The sequence below is a fragment of the Odontomachus brunneus genome, unplaced genomic scaffold (genome assembly GCF_010583005.1).
Source record: "Odontomachus brunneus isolate Ranch 3 - 2012 unplaced genomic scaffold, Obru_v1 Obru_scaffold_077, whole genome shotgun sequence".
NCBI classification, from domain to species: domain Eukaryota; kingdom Metazoa; phylum Arthropoda; class Insecta; order Hymenoptera; family Formicidae; genus Odontomachus; species Odontomachus brunneus.
This window is the reverse complement of record NW_022639527.1, coordinates 1159505-1183375: the sequence shown is the minus strand read 5'-3', so window position 1 is coordinate 1183375 and position 23871 is coordinate 1159505. Positions and strand designations below refer to the sequence as shown.

At 39.3% G+C, this 23871-nt stretch overlaps 1 protein-coding gene across 7 annotated transcripts in view; it reads left to right on the top strand.

The window, feature by feature from the left end:
* LOC116847350 (chitin synthase chs-2) overlaps positions 1-20720 on the top strand; it is a 28174-nt gene extending 7454 nt beyond the window's left edge. For 3 of the 7 annotated variants that reach the window (XM_032822270.1, XM_032822268.1, XM_032822271.1), the window contains exons 2-20: positions 882-995; positions 1178-1422; positions 3284-3577; positions 3760-3969; positions 5405-5755; positions 6080-6471; positions 6946-7213; positions 7298-7560; positions 7803-8013; positions 8094-8341; positions 8678-8870; positions 9386-9540; positions 10978-11283; positions 12726-12973; positions 14220-14532; positions 15244-15420; positions 18700-18861; positions 18957-19185; positions 19553-19875. In XM_032822270.1, coding sequence (XP_032678161.1) covers positions 883-995; positions 1178-1422; positions 3284-3577; positions 3760-3969; positions 5405-5755; positions 6080-6471; positions 6946-7213; positions 7298-7560; positions 7803-8013; positions 8094-8341; positions 8678-8870; positions 9386-9540; positions 10978-11283; positions 12726-12973; positions 14220-14532; positions 15244-15420; positions 18700-18861; positions 18957-19185; positions 19553-19875 — 4701 coding nt within the window. In that variant the 5' untranslated portion in view covers position 882. Of the gene's footprint in view, positions 1-881; positions 996-1177; positions 1423-3283; positions 3578-3759; positions 3970-5404; positions 5756-6079; positions 6472-6945; positions 7214-7297; positions 7561-7802; positions 8014-8093; positions 8342-8677; positions 8871-9385; positions 9541-10221; positions 10528-10977; positions 11284-12725; positions 12974-14219; positions 14533-15243; positions 15421-15726; positions 15904-18699; positions 18862-18956; positions 19186-19552 lie in introns of those variants that run through there. The other 4 variants (XM_032822274.1, XM_032822273.1, XM_032822269.1 and 1 more) reach the window with 4 other exon arrangements.
* The last annotated feature ends 3151 nt before the right edge of the window (positions 20721-23871 follow it).

The window sequence follows — 23871 nt, the reverse complement described above, 5'->3', positions numbered from 1 at the left end:
CTCTCTCTCTCTCTCTCTCTCTCTCTCTCTCTCTCTCTCTCGCTCTCTCTCGCTCTCTCTCGCTCTCGCGCGCACTCTCGCTTTCTCTCTCCCTCTCTTTCTCTCTCTCTCTCTTTCGCTATCTCGTCAGGATCAGAAGTTCGCCACCGACCAGATGTTAAGGAGAGATCATTAGGAAAAGTGCAAGATGTCGAGATAAAATGCAAGTTTGTTAGGTCATCGGACGCGCGCTTTATGAGGCCGTCGCGTCGGCGATTTGAATTAATTAACGTTCGATCACGACTGTCGCGGCCACGATACGAGCGTGGGCTGCGTTGGACGGGGACACGAATATATGATTTTGTTACACTTACTTTATGTATACGTTACTTTGATTTATAGAATTGTGTCTCTCTGTGTAGATTGTAACTCGCGCGAACGCGCGATATTAACGATAACGATTTAAGATCGATCTCCCCACGGCGCGAAATGTCGAGGTCATCGCTTATTGCGGCTTTCTAATTTTCAACATTTCGCGCTTCTTCGCGACTAAGTTTCGAACTGAAGATCTCTCGAGACAAAATCAACTTGAAATTAATCTAGCAGCATAGCCCTTTCGCGTTTGTCCCTTCAAAGTTCCCTTCGCGCGAGGACCTTATCATTTCCAGTAGCTTTAATGGACTAAATTTGAAATTCGAATTGCGTGTAATTCCAATCAAAATGTTATGAGACATTAAAAAGGCAGACACTTCTTAACTGATCTTCGAACTCTCCTGGATCCCCACAATTTTCCAAGTCACGATCTCGAAGATATCCCTCGTAAAAAGACCGCCGACCGTAGCGATCACGTACGACAGTCGTTGCTCAAGAGCGCAGGTGAGAATAATGTCTTTGATGCGCAGAATGGCGAAGAACCAACATCAGAACGGTGTAATACCCGGAGGTGGCACAATGAGCGGGCCGGACGATTTTTCGGACGGTGAATGCACTCCTCTGACTCAAGACTATGGCGGAAGGTAAGAATATGATTTCGTAATAGCTAATAATTCCTTCAATAGCAACGAAGAGACAATCATTTGATTGAGGAAACTAAAGGAAGTCCGCGAAGAGACATTCGGATTAAGAGATTCCTTAAAGAAACTCTGATCGAATCTCTCGATTTATTTATTAATCGAGTTTCAAATCGCTGAAAATCTAGCCAACGCACCGTCGTCGAGACGAAGGGTTGGGACGTGTTCCGGAATCCACCGCCCAAGATCGACTCCGGCTCCATGGCGAATCAGACGTGCCTGGAGAGGATGGTGCAGGTGACCAAAGTTCTCGTCTACTTGTTCGTCTTCATCATAGTGCTGGGAAGCGGCGTGGTCGCCAAAGGAACGATTCTCTTCATGACGTCGCAGCTCCGACAGGGCAGAAGTATCTATTACTGCAATAAAGATATAAGTGAGCACATTAATTAGATCTTATTTTAATAGAGTCAATTTAATCCGCGTCTTTTGATCTTTCATCATAAAGAATCTTTTATATTTTATCTTTTATATTTTGAATCGTTTGTTTAGACTAATATCACAAAGTGGTGGAAAGAGTGATGCCACTAGTCCGTAGGTCATATGTTCCATTTCTGGACAGTGAAAAATGTACTTAAAATGGACACCAAATTAAAGGCCTTGATGAGCTGATTACAAAGATATAAGTTTCAGAGCCGCCCAGTGTACCGTTCCAACATTACGATCCAAAAAGGTCCCAAATTTTAGGCTATCCAGACAACATAATGTCTAAAATCGGGACATACGACGTCTTAAAGATTATTTTTAAGATTTTAGACATTATGTTGTCTGGAGCCTCAAATTTGGGACCTTTTTGGATAGTAATGTCGTAATCTTTAAGACGCCTTAAAGACATTTATATGTAAATCGTCTGAAAGACATCTTAGATATCTTAGACCGATTCTACATTAGTTGCAAATCGCAAGATCATGAGAAAATTTACCAATTACAGTTGATCGTTCTTTTTACGACCAAAGAAGAATTGACTGTGATTGGTCAATTTTTTTGCGACCTTGAGACTTGCAACTAATAGAACGACTCTTAAAGATGATCTTTAAGACGTCTTATATCTTATGTCCCGATTTTAGACATTATGTTGTCTGGATACTTTCAAATTGATGTTTCTTTAGCAAAACTTAATGGATTTTAAAAATTCAAAATGCTACATTTAATAAAATTAAATGAAGAATTTAATGGTATAAATTCCATGTTTCAAACTGACCGGAAGTAGAAAATTCCAATTGGAACATCAACTTCCGGTTGATTTTGATACATGAAGCCCATAGGAAAATGCACCTTAACCTATTCAAAAACATTAGAAATACTTAAATTGTTTTTGCTTAACTATTTTAAAAGATGGATCAAATAAAATTCAACTTTTGAAATGAAATGAAATGAAAGAAACATAAAGAAAGTAGCCTAAAATTTGGAAACTTTTTGGACCGTAGTGTTGGAACGGTGTTGGTACACTGGGCGGTTCTAAAACTTATATCTTTGTAATCAGCTCATCAAGACCTTTAATTTGGTACTTATTTTAAATACACTGAGGGAAAAATTACCTTAAAATCAACAAATATTTCTTTGATGGGTACTATTAACATATTTATTTAAATTCTCTCTATTAACATATATATATCTAAATTCTCTTTATTTAAACCAAATATTATTTACTTAAATCAGATAAATCAGGTAAACCAAGTAAGATCATTTTTCTCTCAGTGTACATTTTTCACTGTCCAGAAATGGGATACATGTTGGCGTCACTCTTTTAATAACCAGTTCACACTAATGTATGAGAGAGATTCTCGTACTTTTAAGTATAATTAAAAAAAATGTATATATGTAAATAAATTTTTAAATAATACATATATTATAATATATAATATATAAATTTTTTAATCATACATAAAAGAAGAACAAAAAGTAGGAAGTGAGACTTTTCGAACATATTTTTTCCAATAACGCAATACGAGTTGAGTTAATTTGATTCGCTGAGTCGATAAACATCAAAGCGGGTACAAAATCGGTACAGAGACAATTTGCAATGATTGATTGCACATCACGGTACATGACAATGATTCCGGAAGTAACGCAAGACCTTCGGTGAGTAAAAGTTTTATTCCAGTGCAATTAAAATTCCCTCCAATTACGACCTTTAATAAGTCAGTACCGGTTTCGTGCGCCTTCGCGATCTGCGATAATCGTCGTTCGATTATTCGCTCGCGCTCCAATCGCTAGTAATTATCGCTTTCCCGCAGATCGGGAGAATCAGTACGTGGTAGTGCTGCCTGAGGAGGAGAGGATCGCGTGGATCTGGTGTATAATAATCGCCTTCGCGGTGCCCGAGTTCGGCACGCTGGTCCGCAGCATCCGCATGTGCATATTCAAGTCGTGGAAGAAGCCGCAGTCCTCGCACTTTCTCCTGGTCTTCCTCATGGAGACGTTCCACGTCGTCGGACTGGCTCTGATGTTCCTGGCGGTGCTGCCTGAGCTGGACGTCGTCAAAGGGGCGATGCTGACTAACTGCGTGTGCTTCGTTCCCGGATTGCTAGGTAACGCACTTTCGGCGCCTGCTCGCCTGCGAAACCAGAACGATTCTCCCCGTCGTCGCGTTCGCGCTCGACTTTCGCGTCCTACCTCCTCGTGATTTCGCGTTATCGAACGTGCACTCGCGAAAGTAATAATCGCACACGATAGGCAAAGCGAATTACTCGGTCACTCGTGTGCGTTATAGGCCTACTTTCCCGCAACAAAAGCAAAGACGAGTCCAAACGATTCGTCCTCGTTCTGGTCGACATCGCCGCTCTGGCCGCTCAGGCGACCAGCTTCTTCCTGTGGCCGCTCTTGGACAGCTCCAGGCGATCCCTATGGCTGATCCCGGTGGCGTTGTTCCTCGTCTCTTGCGGCTGGTGGGAGAATTACGTCTCCACGCAAAGTCGGATCGGTGAGTTTCCTGATTTTTTATAGTGAGCTACTTTTTTTTTATAAAGAGTACGGCCAAGTTTAGTAAGTTTGAAAATTTTTTGTAAGTTTGAAAATAGTCATAATATTGGTTTTTTTTTAAAAGCTTATTTCGAGTAGATTCCAAATATGTAAGTATCAAGATGACGTTCCACACCGTTTCAGAGAAAAATAATCTAAAAGAGTTTCACTTCCGAGAGATGGCGCCATGTGCCTTACAAAAAACAAAAAATTTTGGCGCCCACATAATGATATCTCGAATCGCGCTTGATCTTGATAATAGAATAAGCATGAATCATGGACGGAGCGAAAGATGCGATTATAGAGGAGGGGCTGTGAAGCCCAAGGGGTAAGAGGATTATATCATCGCGGCTATGTTAATGTCGGATTTTTATATCTATTGTCTATGTATAAAAACAGCGACCGTCGTCATCATGGTATCTCAACTCCATTACAATACATACAATCATTTTCCTTATCCCTTGGACTTCATCCCCGCGACAATTCGCTTCGTCCATGTATTCTTATGTCCATGGCATGAACATATTTGATAAGGCGCCATCTCTCGGAAGTGAAACTCTTTAGACCATTTTTCTCTGAAACGGTATAGAACGCCCTCTTGATACTTATATATTTCGAATCTACTCGCAATAAGCTTTCAGAAAATGCCAAAATTATGACTATTTTCAAATTTACAAAAAATGGAGCTAAATGCCTACGGCGGTTTGGCCGCACTTTTTTGCAGACCCAAATAGGAATTTACTATTGGCATCAAAGTGGCCCAGTATCGATTTATGGTAAACGTTACTGGCATAGTACTAGATGCCAGTACGAGTTTAGTATTGGTGTGATACTGGGATGATAGAAAAGGGCCAGTATCGGAAAATAGTACTGTCACAGTACCGAAAATCAGTACTGTATCAGTATAAAAAAGTATTGATTCCTAAGCACTGGGGAAGTACCTATTCCCAGTACTGGGTCAGTATCGATTCCTAATAATTTTTATTATTTGTACAATTAATATCACAACTTTATAGTATGGAAAGAAAGATCAGACTATGGCCGGGGCTGCTCTATTTTTAATAGTCATATGAGGAAAAAATTTTCGGGGCGACGGCTGGAATTGAACTCGAATCTTCCGCTTGTCAGGCGTTCTTACCACTGAGCTATCTAGGTTTCGCGTTAGTGACTTCTTCCATTTTCCCATAAAAGACATTGGTATCGTCCGTTTTTCGGTACCGGCACAATACCGGCACAATACCGTAAACATACATGATTCTTGTCTCCTCCTATTAAGAACGATTTGCGGGAAAATATATGTGTACAATTTCTTTAACTACATATAAAAAGAAAGTAGATACAGCAGCGAGTCGAAACTTTTCGAACGCTTTTTCTAATTGTGCAATTTCTCCTCGCAGGTCTAATCAGGTCACTCGGAAGAGTGAAGAAGGAGATAAGACTGACGCGATACTTCACCTACATGCTAGTGTCGGTGTGGAAGATTGTGGCGTTCTTCATCAGTACGATAATGATACTGTACTTGAAGGGGGATGACGTGGGCCATCTGTTTACCATGCTGGGCAGCGCTTTCAGCGAGCACAAACTCACCCTGACACCCATTAAATCCTCCACTTCCGGTACCTCGCCGGATCTCACGGAGATTCTAATCGCAGGCGGGGATGCCACCGAAACCATTACCTCCGACTTCAAAACGCCGATCTACGTGCTCCTGCTGCAGATCTTCGGTGCATACTTCGCCTACATCTTCGGTAAGTGAGTTTAGTCCAAAGCAGATCCCAATGATCACAACTCTGACTTCATCTCCAAAACAGAAAACTTGTATCACAGATAAAATGATTTGAACGTCAAATAGAGAGAATTAAAAATCATTCATTTTAAATTTTTTTATTCGCAGCAAATTTTTGAAGTTTTTAATTTCAAAATGTATTAGGAAATCTTTATAGATTGAGCACGTTCGAAATTCTTGAAAATGATAAAGCACTTTTAGTGACGCAGGAAGCTCGAAATGTCTTCGTTAAAAATATATTCACCTCCATCGAAATACTTAACAATCATGTCTTTCTCTCGCTCAGGCAAGTTCGCATGCAAGATCTTGATCCAAGGCTTCAGCTACGCCTTCCCGGTGAACCTTACCATACCGGTCTCGATCTCGCTGCTGATCGCCGCGTGCGGCCTCCGCAACGGCGACCCTTGCTTCTTCCACGACGCCATCCCGGATTATCTGTTTTACGAGTCGCCGCCGTTGTACTTCCTCAACGAGTTTGTGTCGAAGCAATACGCCTGGGTGTGGCTGCTTTGGCTGCTGTCGCAAACCTGGATCACCTTGCACATCTGGACGCCGAAATGCGAGCGTCTCGCCGCCACAGAGAAGCTCTTCGTGGTGCCGATGTACGACTCTTTGCTGATCGATCAGTCGATGGGACTCAACAGGAGAAGAGACGATCAGCCGGAAGTCAAAGTCGAAGTTAGTATTCTCAATTTTATACGATTGGTGACGTGCGGTCGCGATTGTAATTTAATTTTATATCAGTGGAATGTTTTAATATGTCACTGCAGACAATTTACTAGTTGAACAATTTATAAAAACAAAAAAAGATTATTAGTTGGAAGAAATGTAAATATGTAAACAGGCTCTGCTACACTGAGAGAAAAAAATATTTGAGAATTGGAAAGTGTTGCACTTACATACAAGTCAGTATGACGGGTTGCCTAAGCGTTTAACTGACAGGAACACGACTATGCGCGCCTGTCAGCTAAAGGCAACCCGTTGTACTGACCTGTATATAAATGCTGTACAATTAGAGTGAGAGAAGCAAGGCTTATAAGAGTCATGAAATTTATACTATAAGAGAGTATATTACATTGATTTTCACGTAAAGTTGGATTTACCGGCTCTAAAATCGACTTGCTGATTCTCAATCTCTCGATCAATCGGCAGGATTTAGCGGAAATAGAAAAGGAGAAGGGTGATGGGGACTATGAGACGATCTACGAGCAGACTGACGGCTCGACCACACCTCCGTCCGCGGTGAAAAGCAGCGATCACGTAACCAGGATTTACGCTTGCGCTACTATGTGGCACGAGAATAAGGAGGAGATGATGGAATTCCTGAAGAGTATCTTACGACTGGACGAGGATCAGTGCGCGCGACGTGTCGCCCAGAAATACCTGAGAGTCGTCGATCCGGATTACTACGAATTCGAGAGTACACAATCAATCTCATATAAATCTAATTGGACCGATACATGTCGACTGTTACTTACAATTCGTTACTTATACGTCTCCACAGCTCACATATTCTTCGACGACGCCTTCGAGCTGGCCGATCACGACGAGAACGAGTCGCAGGTGAACCGGTTCGTAAAGCTACTGGTCGGCACGTTGGACGAAGCCGCGTCGGACGTGCACCAGACGAGGATGCATGTAAGAGCGCCGAAGAAGTATCCGACTCCTTATGGCGGTCGGTTGGTCTGGACTTTGCCCGGCAAGACGAAAATGATCGCTCATCTGAAGGATAAGAGCAAGATCCGACACAGGAAGCGATGGAGTCAGGTGACTTTCTCAAATTCTTACTTGATTATTGCTTAAAAAAAGGACTGATCGACTAATTTTACTTTCCCAGACAGCACAGTCTACTACAACTAAGACTACTACTTTCAAAGACATTCTATAGACATCCTATTTCTTTCAAACATCTCTTGAATGTCTTTAAGACATCTTTTAGAAATTTGTGTTATGTGAGTTATCAGATTCAATCACTGAGGAATCGAAATTGTCACGACTTTGTGTGTTAGGTAATGTACATGTACTACCTGCTGGGACATCGCCTGATGGAATTGCCGATCAGTGTCGATCGTAAGGAAGTGATTGCCGAGAACACATTCTTGCTGACGCTCGATGGTGATATCGACTTCCAACCGGCCGCGGTGAAGCTCCTCGTGGACCTGATGAAGAAGAATAAGAATCTGGGAGCCGCTTGCGGCCGTATCCACCCGGTTGGTTCCGGTAAGTCGTCAAAGTTATAATCACGCCTGTATGTTTGAATTGACGCCTCAGATCATCAAAACAACGTTCTCTGCTTGCAGGGCCGATGGTGTGGTACCAGATGTTCGAATATGCGATCGGTCATTGGCTGCAGAAGGCCACCGAGCACATGATCGGCTGCGTACTCTGTAGTCCGGGATGCTTCTCCCTGTTCAGAGGCAAAGCTCTGATGGACGATAACGTGATGAAGAAATACACGACCAGATCCGAAGAAGCGAGACACTACGTGCAGTACGATCAGGGCGAGGACCGTTGGCTATGCACTCTGTTGTTGCAACGGGGTTACCGGGTATGTGTGTTACGTGTCTTTGTTAGAGAGAATTAAAACAAGAAAGAATTCTTTTGAAACAAATCAGGAATAAAATACAGGGCCTTTGAAAATTCAGGCATAGGTGCGATATCAACTAATCTAAGTATCAGTGAAAGTCCTCAATACGGTGAGGAGGCAATTTATTAATTCGACATACAAAAAGTATTGAGGACTTTCACTAATACTTAGTTGATATCGCACTATAATACCTGTACCTGAACTCTCAAAGGCCCTGTATGTTATTTCAGAGAGAATTTCTTATTATTATAGTTTCTCGCGAAATAATTAACTTTCTCGTAATCGATACTGCTGCAGGTGGAATACTCAGCCGCAAGCGACGCTTACACTCACGCCCCGGAAGGATTCAACGAGTTTTACAATCAACGACGCCGCTGGGTGCCATCCACCATCGCGAACATCATGGACCTGCTGATGGATGCGAAGCGCACGATCAAGATCAACGACAACATTTCGCTGCCTTACATCTCCTATCAGATCCTGCTGATGGGTGAGCACATACTGCCGATTTACTTCAATTTTCTTCAATTTTAATGTTTACACACAATTTGTTCAAAATACGTTTCAAATCGTAATAACCCAGACAGCACAAATGACAGTCCAAATCGAGTCGTATGACGTCTTTAGGACGTCTTTAAGATATTTTTAAGACAATACCTTATAAACTTGTTCTGGGAAGTTTAACATTTCAATCAAGAATATTAAATTGAAACAAACGGTCGTTTTACTTACTATATAGAGTCGATTCAATTTTTTTTTGCATAAAGTTTTATAATATTCTTTATATAAAACTATTATATTAGATTATTATCAAGAAAATATTCTTTAATATAAAATATTCTGTAAAAATAACTATTATTTAAAGAAAGAAAAATGAAGAGAAATCGCTTTTTTAACAGTAGAATGCTACTTTTCTGTAAGATGCAAGGTTTTTAATTAAAATTTTAAAATAATAATTAATCAGTTAATAATTAAAATGTTCCTTCGTGTTGCGCTATGAAATAGGTGGCACCATCTTAGGGCCCGGCACGATCTTCCTTATGTTGGTGGGTGCTTTCGTGGCAGCCTTCAAAATCGACAACTGGACCAGCTTCTACTACAACATTATACCCATCTTACTTTTCATGATCGTTTGTTTCACATGTAAAGCCAACATACAGGTATGTCTTCTTCCGAATTACTTGTGCGCCCATATGTGTTAGTGTTCGCTTTCCGTTGCGCGTTGTATCCGTCCTTCATTCGTGATTTGTCCTCATGTGAGAAGCAGTTTCTTTAATTATTACATACAGGGTGTTGCACTTACATAATCAGTACATAATCAGTACGACATCCTACTGCTGTATCCAGACAGCACACAATATTTACAACATATTTTAAAAATATAGATATATTAAATATTTTATAAATATTCTAATGTTCGAGATTTTCAGGTATGAAAAAGATTATAATAAATATTTAAAAATATATTTATGAAAAATATTTTTCATAATTACTTTTACGAAAAAGGTTATAATTTATGAAAGATTTATGATAAATATTTTTCGTAAATATATTTTTAAATATTTATCATAATCTTTTTCATACCTGAAAATCTCGGACATTAGAATATATTTATAAATTATTTAATATCTATATTTCTAAATTACATTTGTAAATATTATGTGCTGTTTGGATACGATATTGCGTCGAAATCAGCGCGATATTAATCTCACAGAACACAAATTTCCTCAACAATCAAGGTCGCGATCTCTACGAAGATTCTACGTGCGATTTTTCGAAAATTCGGCTAGGGCGAAGCGCGTAGTTGCCTGCGAGAGGAAGTAACAGTGAGTGGTTTTCAGCTTTTGTGCGCCCAAATCCTGTCGACGGCGTACGCGATGATCATGATGGCGGTGATCGTAGGTACGGCCTTGCAGCTCGGCGAAGACGGCATAGGCTCGCCTTCGGCGATCTTCCTCATATCCCTGTCGAGCTCGTTTTTCATAGCAGCCTGCCTGCACCCGCAGGAGTTCTGGTGTATCGTGCCCGGCATTATATACCTGCTGTCCATCCCGTCTATGTACCTGCTCCTCATACTCTACTCCATCATCAATCTTAACGTTGTATCCTGGGGCACCCGGGAGGTCCAAGTGAAAAAGACGAAGAAGGTTCGTGTTCAGCGTCGATTTCTTTTCTTTGATCGACGACGCGAGTCGGCACTCGGATCGCTCCTCACTCGGGCTACACGTAGCATCTTGAGGATCCACCGGTGTAACAGGGTATACGGTGACGCGGGGCTTGGGAGAGGTGACTTGCCGTTCTTAATGCTTTGCGAGATCCCGATTGTTAAGCCAGCCAAATTATTTAACCAGAAAGCACAACTTCAGTGTGATAACATTAGGCGATCTAACAAACGTACCGAACGTTGAAACGACTTCAACGGCGATGCATGAACCTGAAGAGAACCTAACCGCGAGCTGGCGAGCACTCATTCCATCGAGAATCGCATAGACCTCACGTCCATTCGCTTCGTCATCGTGTGAACACGTCGCTTCAGCAATGTCGCTTTGCAGTAAGAGAGGAGAGAAGAAAAAGCGATTGACTTAACACCATGATAGGTGACAGTAGCCGCAATAATCAGCACCCTCTACGGAATAATAATGACCGCGGTGATCGTCGCGATCGCGATTAACATCGTGATGGAGACCGTGATGTCGCCAAGCGCTTGGTTCCTGTTTCTCGTGGTGGCTCAGTTCGTATTCACGGCTATTTTGCACCCGTACGAGATCTCTTGCCTGATGCACAGTCTGATCTATTACCTGGCGATTCCCTCGATGTACATGCTACTAATCATATACTCGCTCTTCAATCTGGACAACATCTCGTGGGGCACGAGGGAAGTTAAGACGAAGAAGAGCCGCGCGGTAATTACCACTAATCCATAAACCTGTGCTCTAACCAACTAATTCACTAATACAACTTACCACAATATCTTTTTTAATAGCATATTTCTTAAATTATGAATAGCATATATGAAATGAAAGGATAGTTAATTATTGCATAATTATCTATCTATTCCTCAGTTACAAAAAAAAGTATCTACAATAATTTTTATGATAAAACTCTCTCCGTGGGTCCACTTAAATCGAACATCTTGAATATTTCATTTATTTTTGATGATACGGAAAAATATTTCAGATAAAGGGTATCGAGGAAGATACATTTTGGTCACGTTGCTTTTTTTCTAGGTGAAGGCGCTAAAAAGATATGAAAGTCACCTTTACTTTTTTAAATGGAATTATGATTTTTTTATAAATATGATTTCTCTATTTATTTTATATATAAAAATACGAAGAAGTATAATTGTCGAAACTTCAATAGTTTACGAGATATTTTATACTTTATTCTGACAAAAAATTCTAACTTCAATACATTTTCGGATACGATACATAAATGATATTCTTACATTTTCTGAATTTTATCATTTCTGAATTTATATTCGCACATGCTTCCAAAATAAGTTCTTTAATGTTCTCTTGTATAGTTGATACATCATTGAAAACAATGTTTTTCAATGTTTCCCAAACAAAAAAGTCGATGGGATTTAAATATATTGAAGTCGGAAAATGTATTGAAATCAAAATTTTTTGTCAGAATAAAGTATAAAATATTCCGTAAACTATTGAAGTTTTGACAATTATACTTCTTCGTATTTTATATACATAAAATAAATAGAGGAATCATATTTATAAAAAAATCATAATTCTATTTAAAAAAGTAAAGATGACTTTTATATCTTTTTAGCGCTTCCACCTAGAAAAAAAGCAACGTGACCAAGATGTATCCCCCTCGACACTTCCACTTTAATTTAAAACATTTTTCCGTATTATCAAAAATAAGTTAAGTATTCAAGATGTTCGATTTAAGTGGATCACCCTGTATATAGCTTCGTGAATACTCAATTAGTATTACTGATACTCTCGTTACCTCAATTAGTATTATTGATACTCTCGTTACCTGTTAAAACTCTAATTGGCCTATCAAACCCCGTGATTAAAACACGAGAGAGGAACTTTGATGATATGTTTTCAATATTTGAAAACATATTATCAAGAAATTTCTTAAATTTCTTTATTTTTTAAATTTAATGCGAAGAATAACGTTCTCAGAAACGTAATTTTAATGTGAATAAGTCTCGATATTGCTAATTAATTCTTAATAACTCTACTAACGGTTGTTGATATTTTACACGGTGTTGTATAACCCACTTTTCGTTTCGCCTGTACTGATTAACGAGAGACCTGGAATAACGACGCGCGGATCGCGTGATGTCGTCGTGTATCTGTCATCGCTATCCATGCAACAGGAACTCGAGCAGGAGAAACGGGAGGCCGAGGAGGCGAAGCGGAAGGCCAAGCAGAAGTCGCTTCTGGGCTTCCTGCAGAACGGCGCGGGCACCAACGACGATGACCAAGGCTCCATCGAGATATCGCTGGCGGGTCTGTTCAAGTGTTTGCTGTGCACCCATGGCAAGCCGTCCGCCGAGAAGCAGCAGCTGGTGGCGATCGCAGAATCCCTGGAGCATCTCGGAAAGCGGCTGGAAACGATCGAGAGGTGAGGAAGAAATGAGAGACACTAGAGATATGCGAATCAAAGACTTTTCACCGAATCGAATCTCAGATTTTAATTTCGAATTCGAATCGAATTGATGAAATTTCACCTGAATCGAATCGAGTTGAATCGTTGAAAGAATTTTTAATTAACATAATCATTGAATTCAACATGAAAATAGTGTCTTTGAGAGAAATAACATTGATCATATGATATCAATTCATTTTAAGATAAGAGATATATAATATATGTATAGTCGATAAACGTGTATGAAATACAGATTCAGCCTTGAAAGATGCGCAAAGACACATATCGATCCGACAGTTGTCGGTAAAAGTTTATCTAGAAGCCATCTTCTTTTAACATTTTTGAAGAAAATCTTAATGTATAGCAAACTTTTCAAGTCATGCTAATTCCCGTAAGGCTGGATGTCTTTAATACACTGTAAAAACTGATGTGTTAAATTTAACACATTTCATGTGTCCCAAATCATCCACTCTGATAATATGAAAAAAATTAACACAAGAATTTAACACTTGAATATCGTTAGGAATCCAGGTTATATTAAATTGACATATTTAATATGTTAGACATAGATTATGTCAATTTAACATTTTCATTTCATCGAAACCGCAGATTAATACTTCTCTCAAATGTTAAAGTAACGTTTTATTTTAGTTAATTTAACATTATATATATATCAACTTAACACAAACTGTGATTCCTGACGGTATTCAAGTGTTAAATTCTTGTGTTAATTTTTTCCATATTATACGTATTACTTTTTATCACATTTGTCTTGTGTTAAACTTACATATAAATGAGAGTGGATGATTTGGGACACACGAAATGTTAAATTTAACACATCAGTTTTTACAGTGTAGTTCTTCATTAATGCTAATGTGCGCGATCCGTATTCGAATCTTTTCAATTCGAAATTTTCGAATCACAAGGATTCGAATTTGAATCGAATTGAATTTCACTTGATTCGATTAATTGGGGGGCAAAAAACGTAGATTTTTACCCATATTATTCGATTTATCTCAAAAACCTGACGTGATGGGCATTTTTTACTGACAGATTTGGCTCCGGCGACTTCGAGTTTACTAAGAAATATTCGCTTTTGTCGCCGCAGATCTTTTTGTTGAACTATGTTATTTGAAGTAGACAGACTCAATAAATCGCGCGTGCTCAACTGGAAGATCCGATTTAATTCGTCGAAATAATCGTGATTCGACGCGACTTGCAGGGCAGTGGATCCTCATGGACACTCCGGCCGCAGGCGAGCCTCCTCCGTGGGTTCGCGGACCGCCGATCATTTGGACGCGATCGGCGAGGATCCCGCCGAGGACGACGACAGCAACAGCGATACCGAAACGGTGGCCAGCCAAAATACCGAGGGCAATCGTGACGGCGGCAATTTCCTCACGAGGCCGTACTGGCTGAACGACGAAGGCTTGAAGAAGGGCGAAGTGGACGTGCTGTCGATGCAGGAAGAACAGTTCTGGAAGGATTTACTGGACAAGTATCTCTATCCGATCGACGAGGACAAAACCGAGAAGGTAAAACGATCGAACCTCGCCTCTAATGTTCCTTTTTATCATTTTGATTCATCATTTCTCTTTTATCTCTCATTTTGATTTTTGATGAAAATTTACATTCCACAAAATTTTCGAAATTGTCGCAAGCTTGGTACTTTCAGTTAATTTTCTTTTAATCCACGTATATTATTTCTTGCGCTAACTTACCAGAGAAAAATTTCAATTCTCACGATATCTGAGATTAATAGAGGTACAATTAGTGTAATTGGTGCTGATTGGTTTGGATGCGATAGAATGAAACCTCGAGATCGAAACGCTCGCGGTAGAGCCCGCGATACGTCTTTGTCATTGCAAGCTGTCGTCGATCAAGGGGTGAAGGATTGATCAATTAATTAATTAATTAATTAATTAGTTAATTCTTCTGTAAAGCAAACGAGACAAATGTGCGATCGATTGGGAGTTCTGAGGATCTATAGATCCTCGGCTTCCCGGCGATCGTGCAGAGAATCGTTCAAGATTACGAAAATTGTCGACGAAAAATGACGAATGTTCAAAGATATTATTCGGCTGAGAAAAATAGGAAAAGTTGCCGACGATTCAGGACACTTAAATGAAAAGTCGAAGAAATCGTTTCGCGAGAGGAGAGACACCTCGGCTCTCACGGCAAGCACACTCGTCAACCAGTCACGCACGCATAATAATCAATTAATCACGCCATGCTGCTCACGTCAGGCACGAATCGCCAAAGATCTAAAGGACCTCCGCGACCAGAGCGTCTTTGCATTCTTTATGATGAACGCCCTCTTCGTCCTGATCGTCTTTCTGCTGCAATTGAACAAAGACTTGTTGCACATCAAGTGGCCGTTCGGCATCAAGACGAACATCACGTATGACGAAAGCACCTCGGAGGTAAAGCCAGCTCCGTTGGCGCCCACGATGATCCTCGATCGGGGATTTATCTTCTGTGTTTCGCTCGATCGATTAACCATGTGCGCAAATCAGCACCGGCTGATTGCTGTTGGATGCTGTCGAAAGTAATCGCGTCTGTTTCCATTGACTTGTCGTCCTAAAGATGGACGAAAGCTACGGCGAGATAAAAACGAGAGATCGACGGATCGACGGGCAGACCGACGGAGCTTTTCCTTCCTTACTATTCTAATCTGTGTCGTCTTTTGTTTTGTTTTTTCTCGCATTTACTCCCCGCGCACAACACAGGCCCGCATCGCCGGCGATCTGATCGAGCTGCGGAACAAGAGCGTGTTCGCCTTTTTAATGTTCAATGCCTTGTTCGTTCTGATCGTATTCTTGCTACAGCTGAACAAGGACCAGTTGCACGTCATCTGGCCGCTCGGCGTCAAGACGAACATCACCTACGTCGAGGAGACCTCGGAGGTATCCGATCAAGCATCAAGGGGGAAACAAGCGGTGTCCATGGTGTCCTGTGTATATTGTGTCTCGTTACACTATGGATATAGTATACATGGATTCTGAACGCCCTTTGTTCTGTCGTCTAACTGAGTGAAGCCAACATCTAAGAAAGAGAGCGAGAATAGAGGAGCTATAATTTTCTCCCTATTTTGTCACATTTTTGTTGCGCGTGCATCCATTTTTCGTTTCCATAATATTATAAAGCGCAACAGCACCCCGATTGGATTGGCGAGCAAAAGTCTTACTTAAATCTTATTGCACACTTTGTCTGTGCAGAAAGAGACAGAGAACAGAGGGGCTGATGTACATGTTGCCTTCACTTTTCTGATTATATACGGAGTCTATGTATATTATGTCTATACGTTACACCTCCTTCGATTCGGATGTGGATACTCGTGACACTTTGACTAGCGAAGTTTCGCCCTTCAATTTCACGATTTAATCTTGTCTTATCGGTGGAAACTATTCGAGAAAAATGGTCTACATTGGGAGAAAAAATATCTAAGAAATAGTAGTCACATTTATTATGAGTATTATAATAACATATTTACTTATACTAATATAAGACTGATATTTCAAATGAGGAAAGAAATATTTTCTTAAAATCTTAACCCTTTCAGGACGGGAGACATTTTTTATGTTCTACGTCTTCATGCATATATTTCAGAAACTATCGATCTAATATTCACAAAAATTGGTATGTGGGGGTTTTTTGGGATGCTCTTTCCAAATTTGAAGTAAAAATTCAAATGGCGGATCAAATATGGCGATTTTCAAAATGCCAAATTATGTAAATATGACTCAATTTCCGTGGAACTTCATACTCTCTAAATTAGTAAAAATCTCTGAATCTCTCTGAATTAGTAAAAATCTTGATTGATTTCCAGTTTCGCTACTTTTGGAACTCATCAGTGCCACACAAACTTTAGTTAGCGGCAAATGTGATTAAGTCGAGTCAAATCTAAAAATTTTTTTCCTTGGTCAGCATTTTGAATTTCAAATATTCAGTTTCGGTTTAAAAAAATATCTTTAAAAAGTCTCATAGTTCAAATTTCACGGAAATTGAGTGATATTTATATTATTTATCATTTTTCCGCCATATTGGGTCCGCCATCTTGGATCACAAAATTTTAAAAATCTAAGTTCAAATTCGGATTCAACGACCCCAAAAACTCATAGAATACGTACTTCTCTATAATTATCTCTCCGAGCAACCTCCCGTCCTGAAAGGATTAAAGAAATCTTATCCTTTTACGAAAACAATTATTTATTTTATTTAAATAAAAGAATTTTAATTTTTGAGCAAATATATTATTAGTTCTTACCAAATAAAGATTTGATATTTTTTAGATATTTTTCTCTCAAAAAATTTAATCTACTTGCAAAAGTAAGAACAGATTATTAAAAGTGATGATATCGAATGTTCATCTGAGTTTAGTCGACTTCTCATTTTTAGCGGTTTAATTAAGCCTTTAGGGCTTCGATTTGATTTGTACGAGTATCCCGACGTATCCGGGAGATGTAGATCACAATCCGGTGATGACGTTGCACCCGCTCGACTCACGAAAGATATATGTGTATATATGTCTTTTTTTGTCATTAACAACTCGCTCGTTCGACAGCACGTGGAAGGTGAATTAATATTCTCCGAATTAATATTCTCACACAGGTACACCTGGGTCGAATGGAACGCGTGGGAGATGATTTCTAGCTGACTAGAGGAATAACCAGAGATTAGTCGCCTGAGTGTCGTAATAACGCACTTACACACATACACACATAAACAGACACACACTTACGTTTGCCCATCCCGTATCCCCATTTCACCCAAGTGAATTAATTCGTTTGAGTCTAATTCGTGAGATTAAACTGAATCGCGTTAATTAAGTTACATAGGAGAATTAAAACGTGAATCTAGAGTGAAGGCGAGGACGGATGTTTTTCGGGAATCAAAGCCGATCACTTGAGTTTTCCAGAAACATGACAAACTCCTACGTTTATGTAAACTTACAAAATATATTATTTTATAATTGTAAAAATAATTATTAAATTATAGTTATTGTCGAAAGCGTACGACTGCAAGCAAAATTAGAAATTCGTCCTCGTCCAAGAGTCTCGAGTAGCTGATCCTTGGTTTCAGAGATCTAACGATCTTGAGACGAACAAATTTATATTTCTCCTCTTTCTTCTTTCTTCCTCACTCTTTCTCTCTCTCTCTCTGTCGTTGTGTCTAACACTGACATGTGCACCATACGCCAAAAGTGGCAGCGAACGAGCACCACTAACGTACACATAAGGCGGTGGATGCTTTCAGTGTCCTCTCATCCGAGGGTTCAGCGTCCGGCAGACCTACTCCTACAATCATAAGTGTGTGTATATGTATGTACATAGGTGTGTGACTCTTAACACGCACGAACGGCACCCGACGATTGTGGAATTTTAACTGCTAACTATTCGTTAATGTGTTTAATCCGTACGCTCGCGAGGGAATGTTTCCCGATGGCGAAGATAATTCGGCGCAAACGAGATCTCCGAAGATCAAATTCACAATTCTGAATCGTCGAAGACGATTCTTCTGACACAGAATAAAATAGCCACGGGCAAAATTCGCAAATGTAGTCGAAAATGAAGCGGATCGATGGAAGATCTTCGACGGGAAAGATCGCCGATGAAATCTCGATCGCCACCGAGCATTCCTTCCGTGATGTAATTCGCCGCACATCGTCGCGAAACGGCACTGTATACGCGAATGTCTTGCAGGTGCACATCACGAAGGAGTATCTGCAACTCGAGCCGATCGGTCTCGTGTTCGTTTTCTTCTTCGCGCTGATATTGGTCATACAATTCACCGCGATGTTGTTCCACCGTTTCGGCACTCTGGCCCATATCCTGGCCAGCACGAGCTTAGACTGCTGCAAGAAGGTACACTTTCATCATCAACTTGTTTGATTCGACATATCTTTTTAATGTATCATCCTCGTATACTTATATGCACACACATATGTGATCTTTTACAGACCAAGGATCTCTCGGAGGAAGCTTTGCTGTCAAAACACGCGGTGGATATAGTGAGAGACCTGCAGAGACTGGAAGGCATAGAAGGCGACTATGATGAGGGCAGTGGTAGCGGACCCGGCAGACGAAAAACGATCAGGAACTTGGAGAAGAGCCGCAGGAATACGCAGGCGATTAACACGCTCGATGTGGCGTTCAGACAGCGCTTCTTCAGCATGTCCGAAGGCGCGGGTGAGTGGAAACTCAGCGCGCATGAAAAATATAATTACATCATTTATAAAATTTATGAAATATTAACCAGTAAAATATCATAATTAAATTATGAAATATGAAAGACGGGAGAAATTTAAGTGAAGTAGGATAAAAGATCTCCGATAGCACAGAGAATTCAAAAAGAATTCAGTCGTATATCACCAATTTTAAGTTCATTTTTTCAAGGGTAAAAAGAATTCTTTAGAGTTCAGTTCAGTGACAAGAATTCTTTTTGCATCTGAAAATGAACTCAGAATTGGTGACTGAATTCTTTTTGAATTCTCTGTGCTATCTGGGATATCAAACAGGGAATTGATATTAAACGAAGAACTCGATTTCTCCCCAGGTCTGCCGAGGAACATGTCGACCAGACGCACGACGGAGGCGTTCAAGGCCTTCGAGGGCAGGCGTAACAGCATAATGGCGATGCGCAGGAAGTCGCAGATGCAGACCCTGGGAGCGAACAATATCTACGGTGTGGCCGGCAACCCGCTCGGGATCCAAGGCCGGCCGTCCAGGAGCAGTCAGATCTCCGTGAAGGACGTGTTCGAGGGACACGCGGGACATGTGAATGCCGGCTACGAGGGCGAGGATAGCCCCGGCAACAGTCTGAGGCTACAGAATCTCGGCAATCAAGTCACGTGGCGGGAGGCGAACTCCAACGTGTGATCGCCTTCATCCACTCCCGCGACCGAATCCGACAAATCGGCGGATTGTCCACGCCAGTGATCGAGCCATTTTGTTCCCACGTAATCGTCTTAAATTCGTATTTTTCTGTCGTGATAGAGGAAGTCAGACATTTATACGCAATTTCATCGAAAGAGAGATTGTAAATTTTCGAGTCTTTAATCGGAGTTCAGGGAACTCTCACGGAGATGTAAGCCACGCGGAGCGTTCGAACTTGTCGCGCGTTCCCGAAGGACGACGCAGGCTAGCTGTTAGCGTTTTCCTTTTTCATTAAATGTTTCATAAGTAGTCTCACTGAGAAAAGAAACACTCGCACGCTGTTCATATTAAGGATAGTCCTACTGAAACGGCGCGAACTCCTCCGGTCAACCGACGCGATCGTGTAATCGCTCCGACGAGTTCGTGAAGTCTCTGACGTTATCTTTGCTGTTATCGCACATTCCTCGTACACTTCTTCGCGTATCTTACATATAGAACACACATAGCGATATATCTCTCCATTGCTCTTTCTCTCCCCCTCATCGTCCACGTTGTTTCCCCTCGGCTATTCGAGTTTTGTAAAAAATCCAAATCTCGGGTCACGATGTTCGTAATGTGTTTTTTGTATCGCCGCCGTCCGATGAATGGCGGTGACCGCGATGATTACGCTTATTCTCGCTCCATTATGATTATTATTATTATTTTTTGTATTACGTATGTGATAAGGCCGATATTTAAAGTGAATAAGTCGTGTATGAACGTGTGAATGTGTGTGCTGTGCATTGCCGCGCGTATGTGTATTATAATAATGTTGTCGAAACTTTTAAAATAAACTTCATACAAACGAGTTCGTGTCTTTCTGTCTTTTACTAGAACAAACTTTAATCTTTCGCGTGTTTTAATAATCTAATTAATTGTTAAGTATACGCAAAAAAAATTTCAGTTGGTACAACAAAATAGGAACCAATTGAAAATTAGGTGATCAGAAGCGATATCTCTGTTATGAAAACTAATATTTCTGTTGTTGCAACTGAAAATGTTCGTCTGAACATTCAACGATATTAGAACTCGGTTGAGGCAACTGAGAACAATTGACTATACAGAAGCCTTATAAAGGAATTTTTCTATTCCTACAACCGAGTTTTCGCCTGTTCCCAGAGTTGGGCAATTTGGCGCCGCAAATGATTTCTTACGTTTTTTACGTATGAAACGTATGAAATATATGATATATATCAAAATTCTAAGTTCCGATTTACAATAAATGTAGTAAGCTTTAAGCCGTAAGAAATTGACCAATCATAGTCGAGTATTCTTTTCATATTTGACTCAGTCAAATTGACTATGATCAATTTCTTATGGCTTAAAGCTTACTACACCTATTGTAGATCTGGCCTTATTCCGTCTTATGTCGTTAAAAGCGAAATTCTAACCTAATAAATAATCGAATAAGTTATGTTATATAAATAAAGTGTTTCAAAAATAATATACGAATAATATATGAATGAAATATACGAATAATATACGAAAAAATAATATAAGTAAGTAACTATTACAGCCCATAAATCCAAATAAATTGTTAGATATTGACAATTTCTTTCTATTCTTTTAAATTTTATAATGAGCGCGGATAAAATGAAACAAGCCAAATACGAGTTGAAACGTTCTCATCTTAATTCAGATGAATTAATTAATTTAGCTTTGGCAAAATTTTTCTTTGGCTGCAACATATCTTTTTAATGTTGTTGAGTCCAATTTGTTTAAGGAGTTTATAAAACTCCTAAATCCAGATTACCAAATTCCATCAAGAAAAAAGCTTTCAAATCAATTGCTAGATAAAGTTCATAGTGAAATAACATCTGCAGCTGTGAAAGAACATGAAACACTAGGTGTACTGTTAATCGATGGTTGGAAGAATTCTGCTACTAATAGCAAACTAGTTGTCTGTACAATACACACAATAATGGACAAGAGTATGTATCTGAATTCATGGGACTTAACTGGCATAAGAGAAACAGGAGATGCACTAACAAAAATTGTACATAAAGCAACGGAAATTGCTAAGAGCAAATTCAACATTCGTGTTTATGCCGTCGTATCAGACAATGCTTCTGCAATGATATTGATAGGTAATTCAGTTAATTTATGGCACGTACTTGACGTATTATACCTAGTTTCATACGTGTATATAACCAATGTATAATACGTTAAGTATAATACGTGCCCAATCCTGCTGATCCCTGAGCAATCGAAAATTCGGTTGCACCAACAGAATTGTTTTTTCCGTGTGCACACGAACCTGTCGAAATATACATAATCCAAGGAGTGCCAATGCGCGTACAATGCACTTTAATTAACATTAAAAGCGCATATTTGTCCCATATTAAATTCGCATTTAATGCACATTATGGCAACACATTCAAAAAAATATTTTTCGCGTACCTTGTTTGCTGGTATCTTGCGAATTTATGTCTTTGCAATGTTTCTGCAACATTACATTGCAATATACAATATTGAAACATTGCAGTAATGTTGCTGCAAGCGTCTGTGCTATATGGGATTAATCGGGTCTGAAATGCACCGAGTAATTAACATAATTAACATAATATAATTAACATCATCGTGATATAACTTGCAAGAACTAAAACAATGCTACGCGCGTACAACCCTGATAAAAAAGTTTATAGAGAACGATAGAATAAAAATATCATTTTCTATCGTTTGAATATGGATTTTGGTTCGTGAATTTACAAAATGTGAATAGTATTCTATTGTATACGATAGAATACTATTCACATTTGTGAATTCACGAACCAAAATCCATATTCAAAACGATAGAAAACGATAGAACGATAGAATTTTATTCTATCGTTCTCTATAAACCCACATAGAACGAAAACCTCTAAGAGAGATCCATGATGGAGATTCGTAACCTCTATTAGAGATCCATGAAACTGCCAATACACATCCACAGTTCCGCATTTCAAACCTCCATTCTACGTCTATTAGACGTTTTCATAGATATGCATTAGACGTAATATAGATTAATTTTAGATTTTTCATGGAACTTAAATAGATGACTAATAAAAGTTATATGGATTTATATACGGTTTTAGTTTTAAATTAAAAGATTCCTTCACAGCACATTAATATTGCCATAAGATTACAGCAACCTTAATAAACCTGCTATTAACCTTCCAATAACATGAAAATGTTCGTCCATATTCATTCCATTAACATTACAGAAACCTTGTACGGAACATTACCCATACATCCATACAGAACAAAACCTCTATTAGACGTCCATAAATCATCCATAGCTCCAACAGACATCTATCTCCACAGTGGACGACAAGTGGATCTCTAATGGACGTCCATAATTCATTGATGATGGATATCCATATAACATCCATCATAGACGTCCATTGTACATTTACTATGGTTGTGCAATAGATTTTTACGTTTAAATTTTTTTTTATTTCACGACCTCTATTACATTATAGCCTTCCAAGTAAAACACAAGAATCAAAATGATATCAATTTGACGTCATTTTGACCAAATATTGAACAAATTTATGTATCGGTCAAAATAATATCAAATTAATATTATTTTGACTATTATGTTTTATTTGGGCTATTCCTAACAATACAAAAGATGATTGTAATTAAACTACACATTAAAGAAAGTGAAAACTATTTATTTTTATTGCAACATCGACATAAAATAGATCCCTCACAGCACCGAACATTGCAGTAAGTTTATGAGTAGGTTACAAACTTACACATTTTAATGAACATGTTACTGCAATCTGCTATTAATCTTACAAGATGAGCTTACATTATAATATTGTCATAAAGTTAGTATAATCTTCAATATTTCAACAAACTTACATGTTGTAAAAACAATACTTGCAAGGTTAAAACAGTGTAACTTTTTACTTTAGAATAATATTTGAAAAATATAATATATATTTTAATAGTTATATAACTTTAATTAATAAC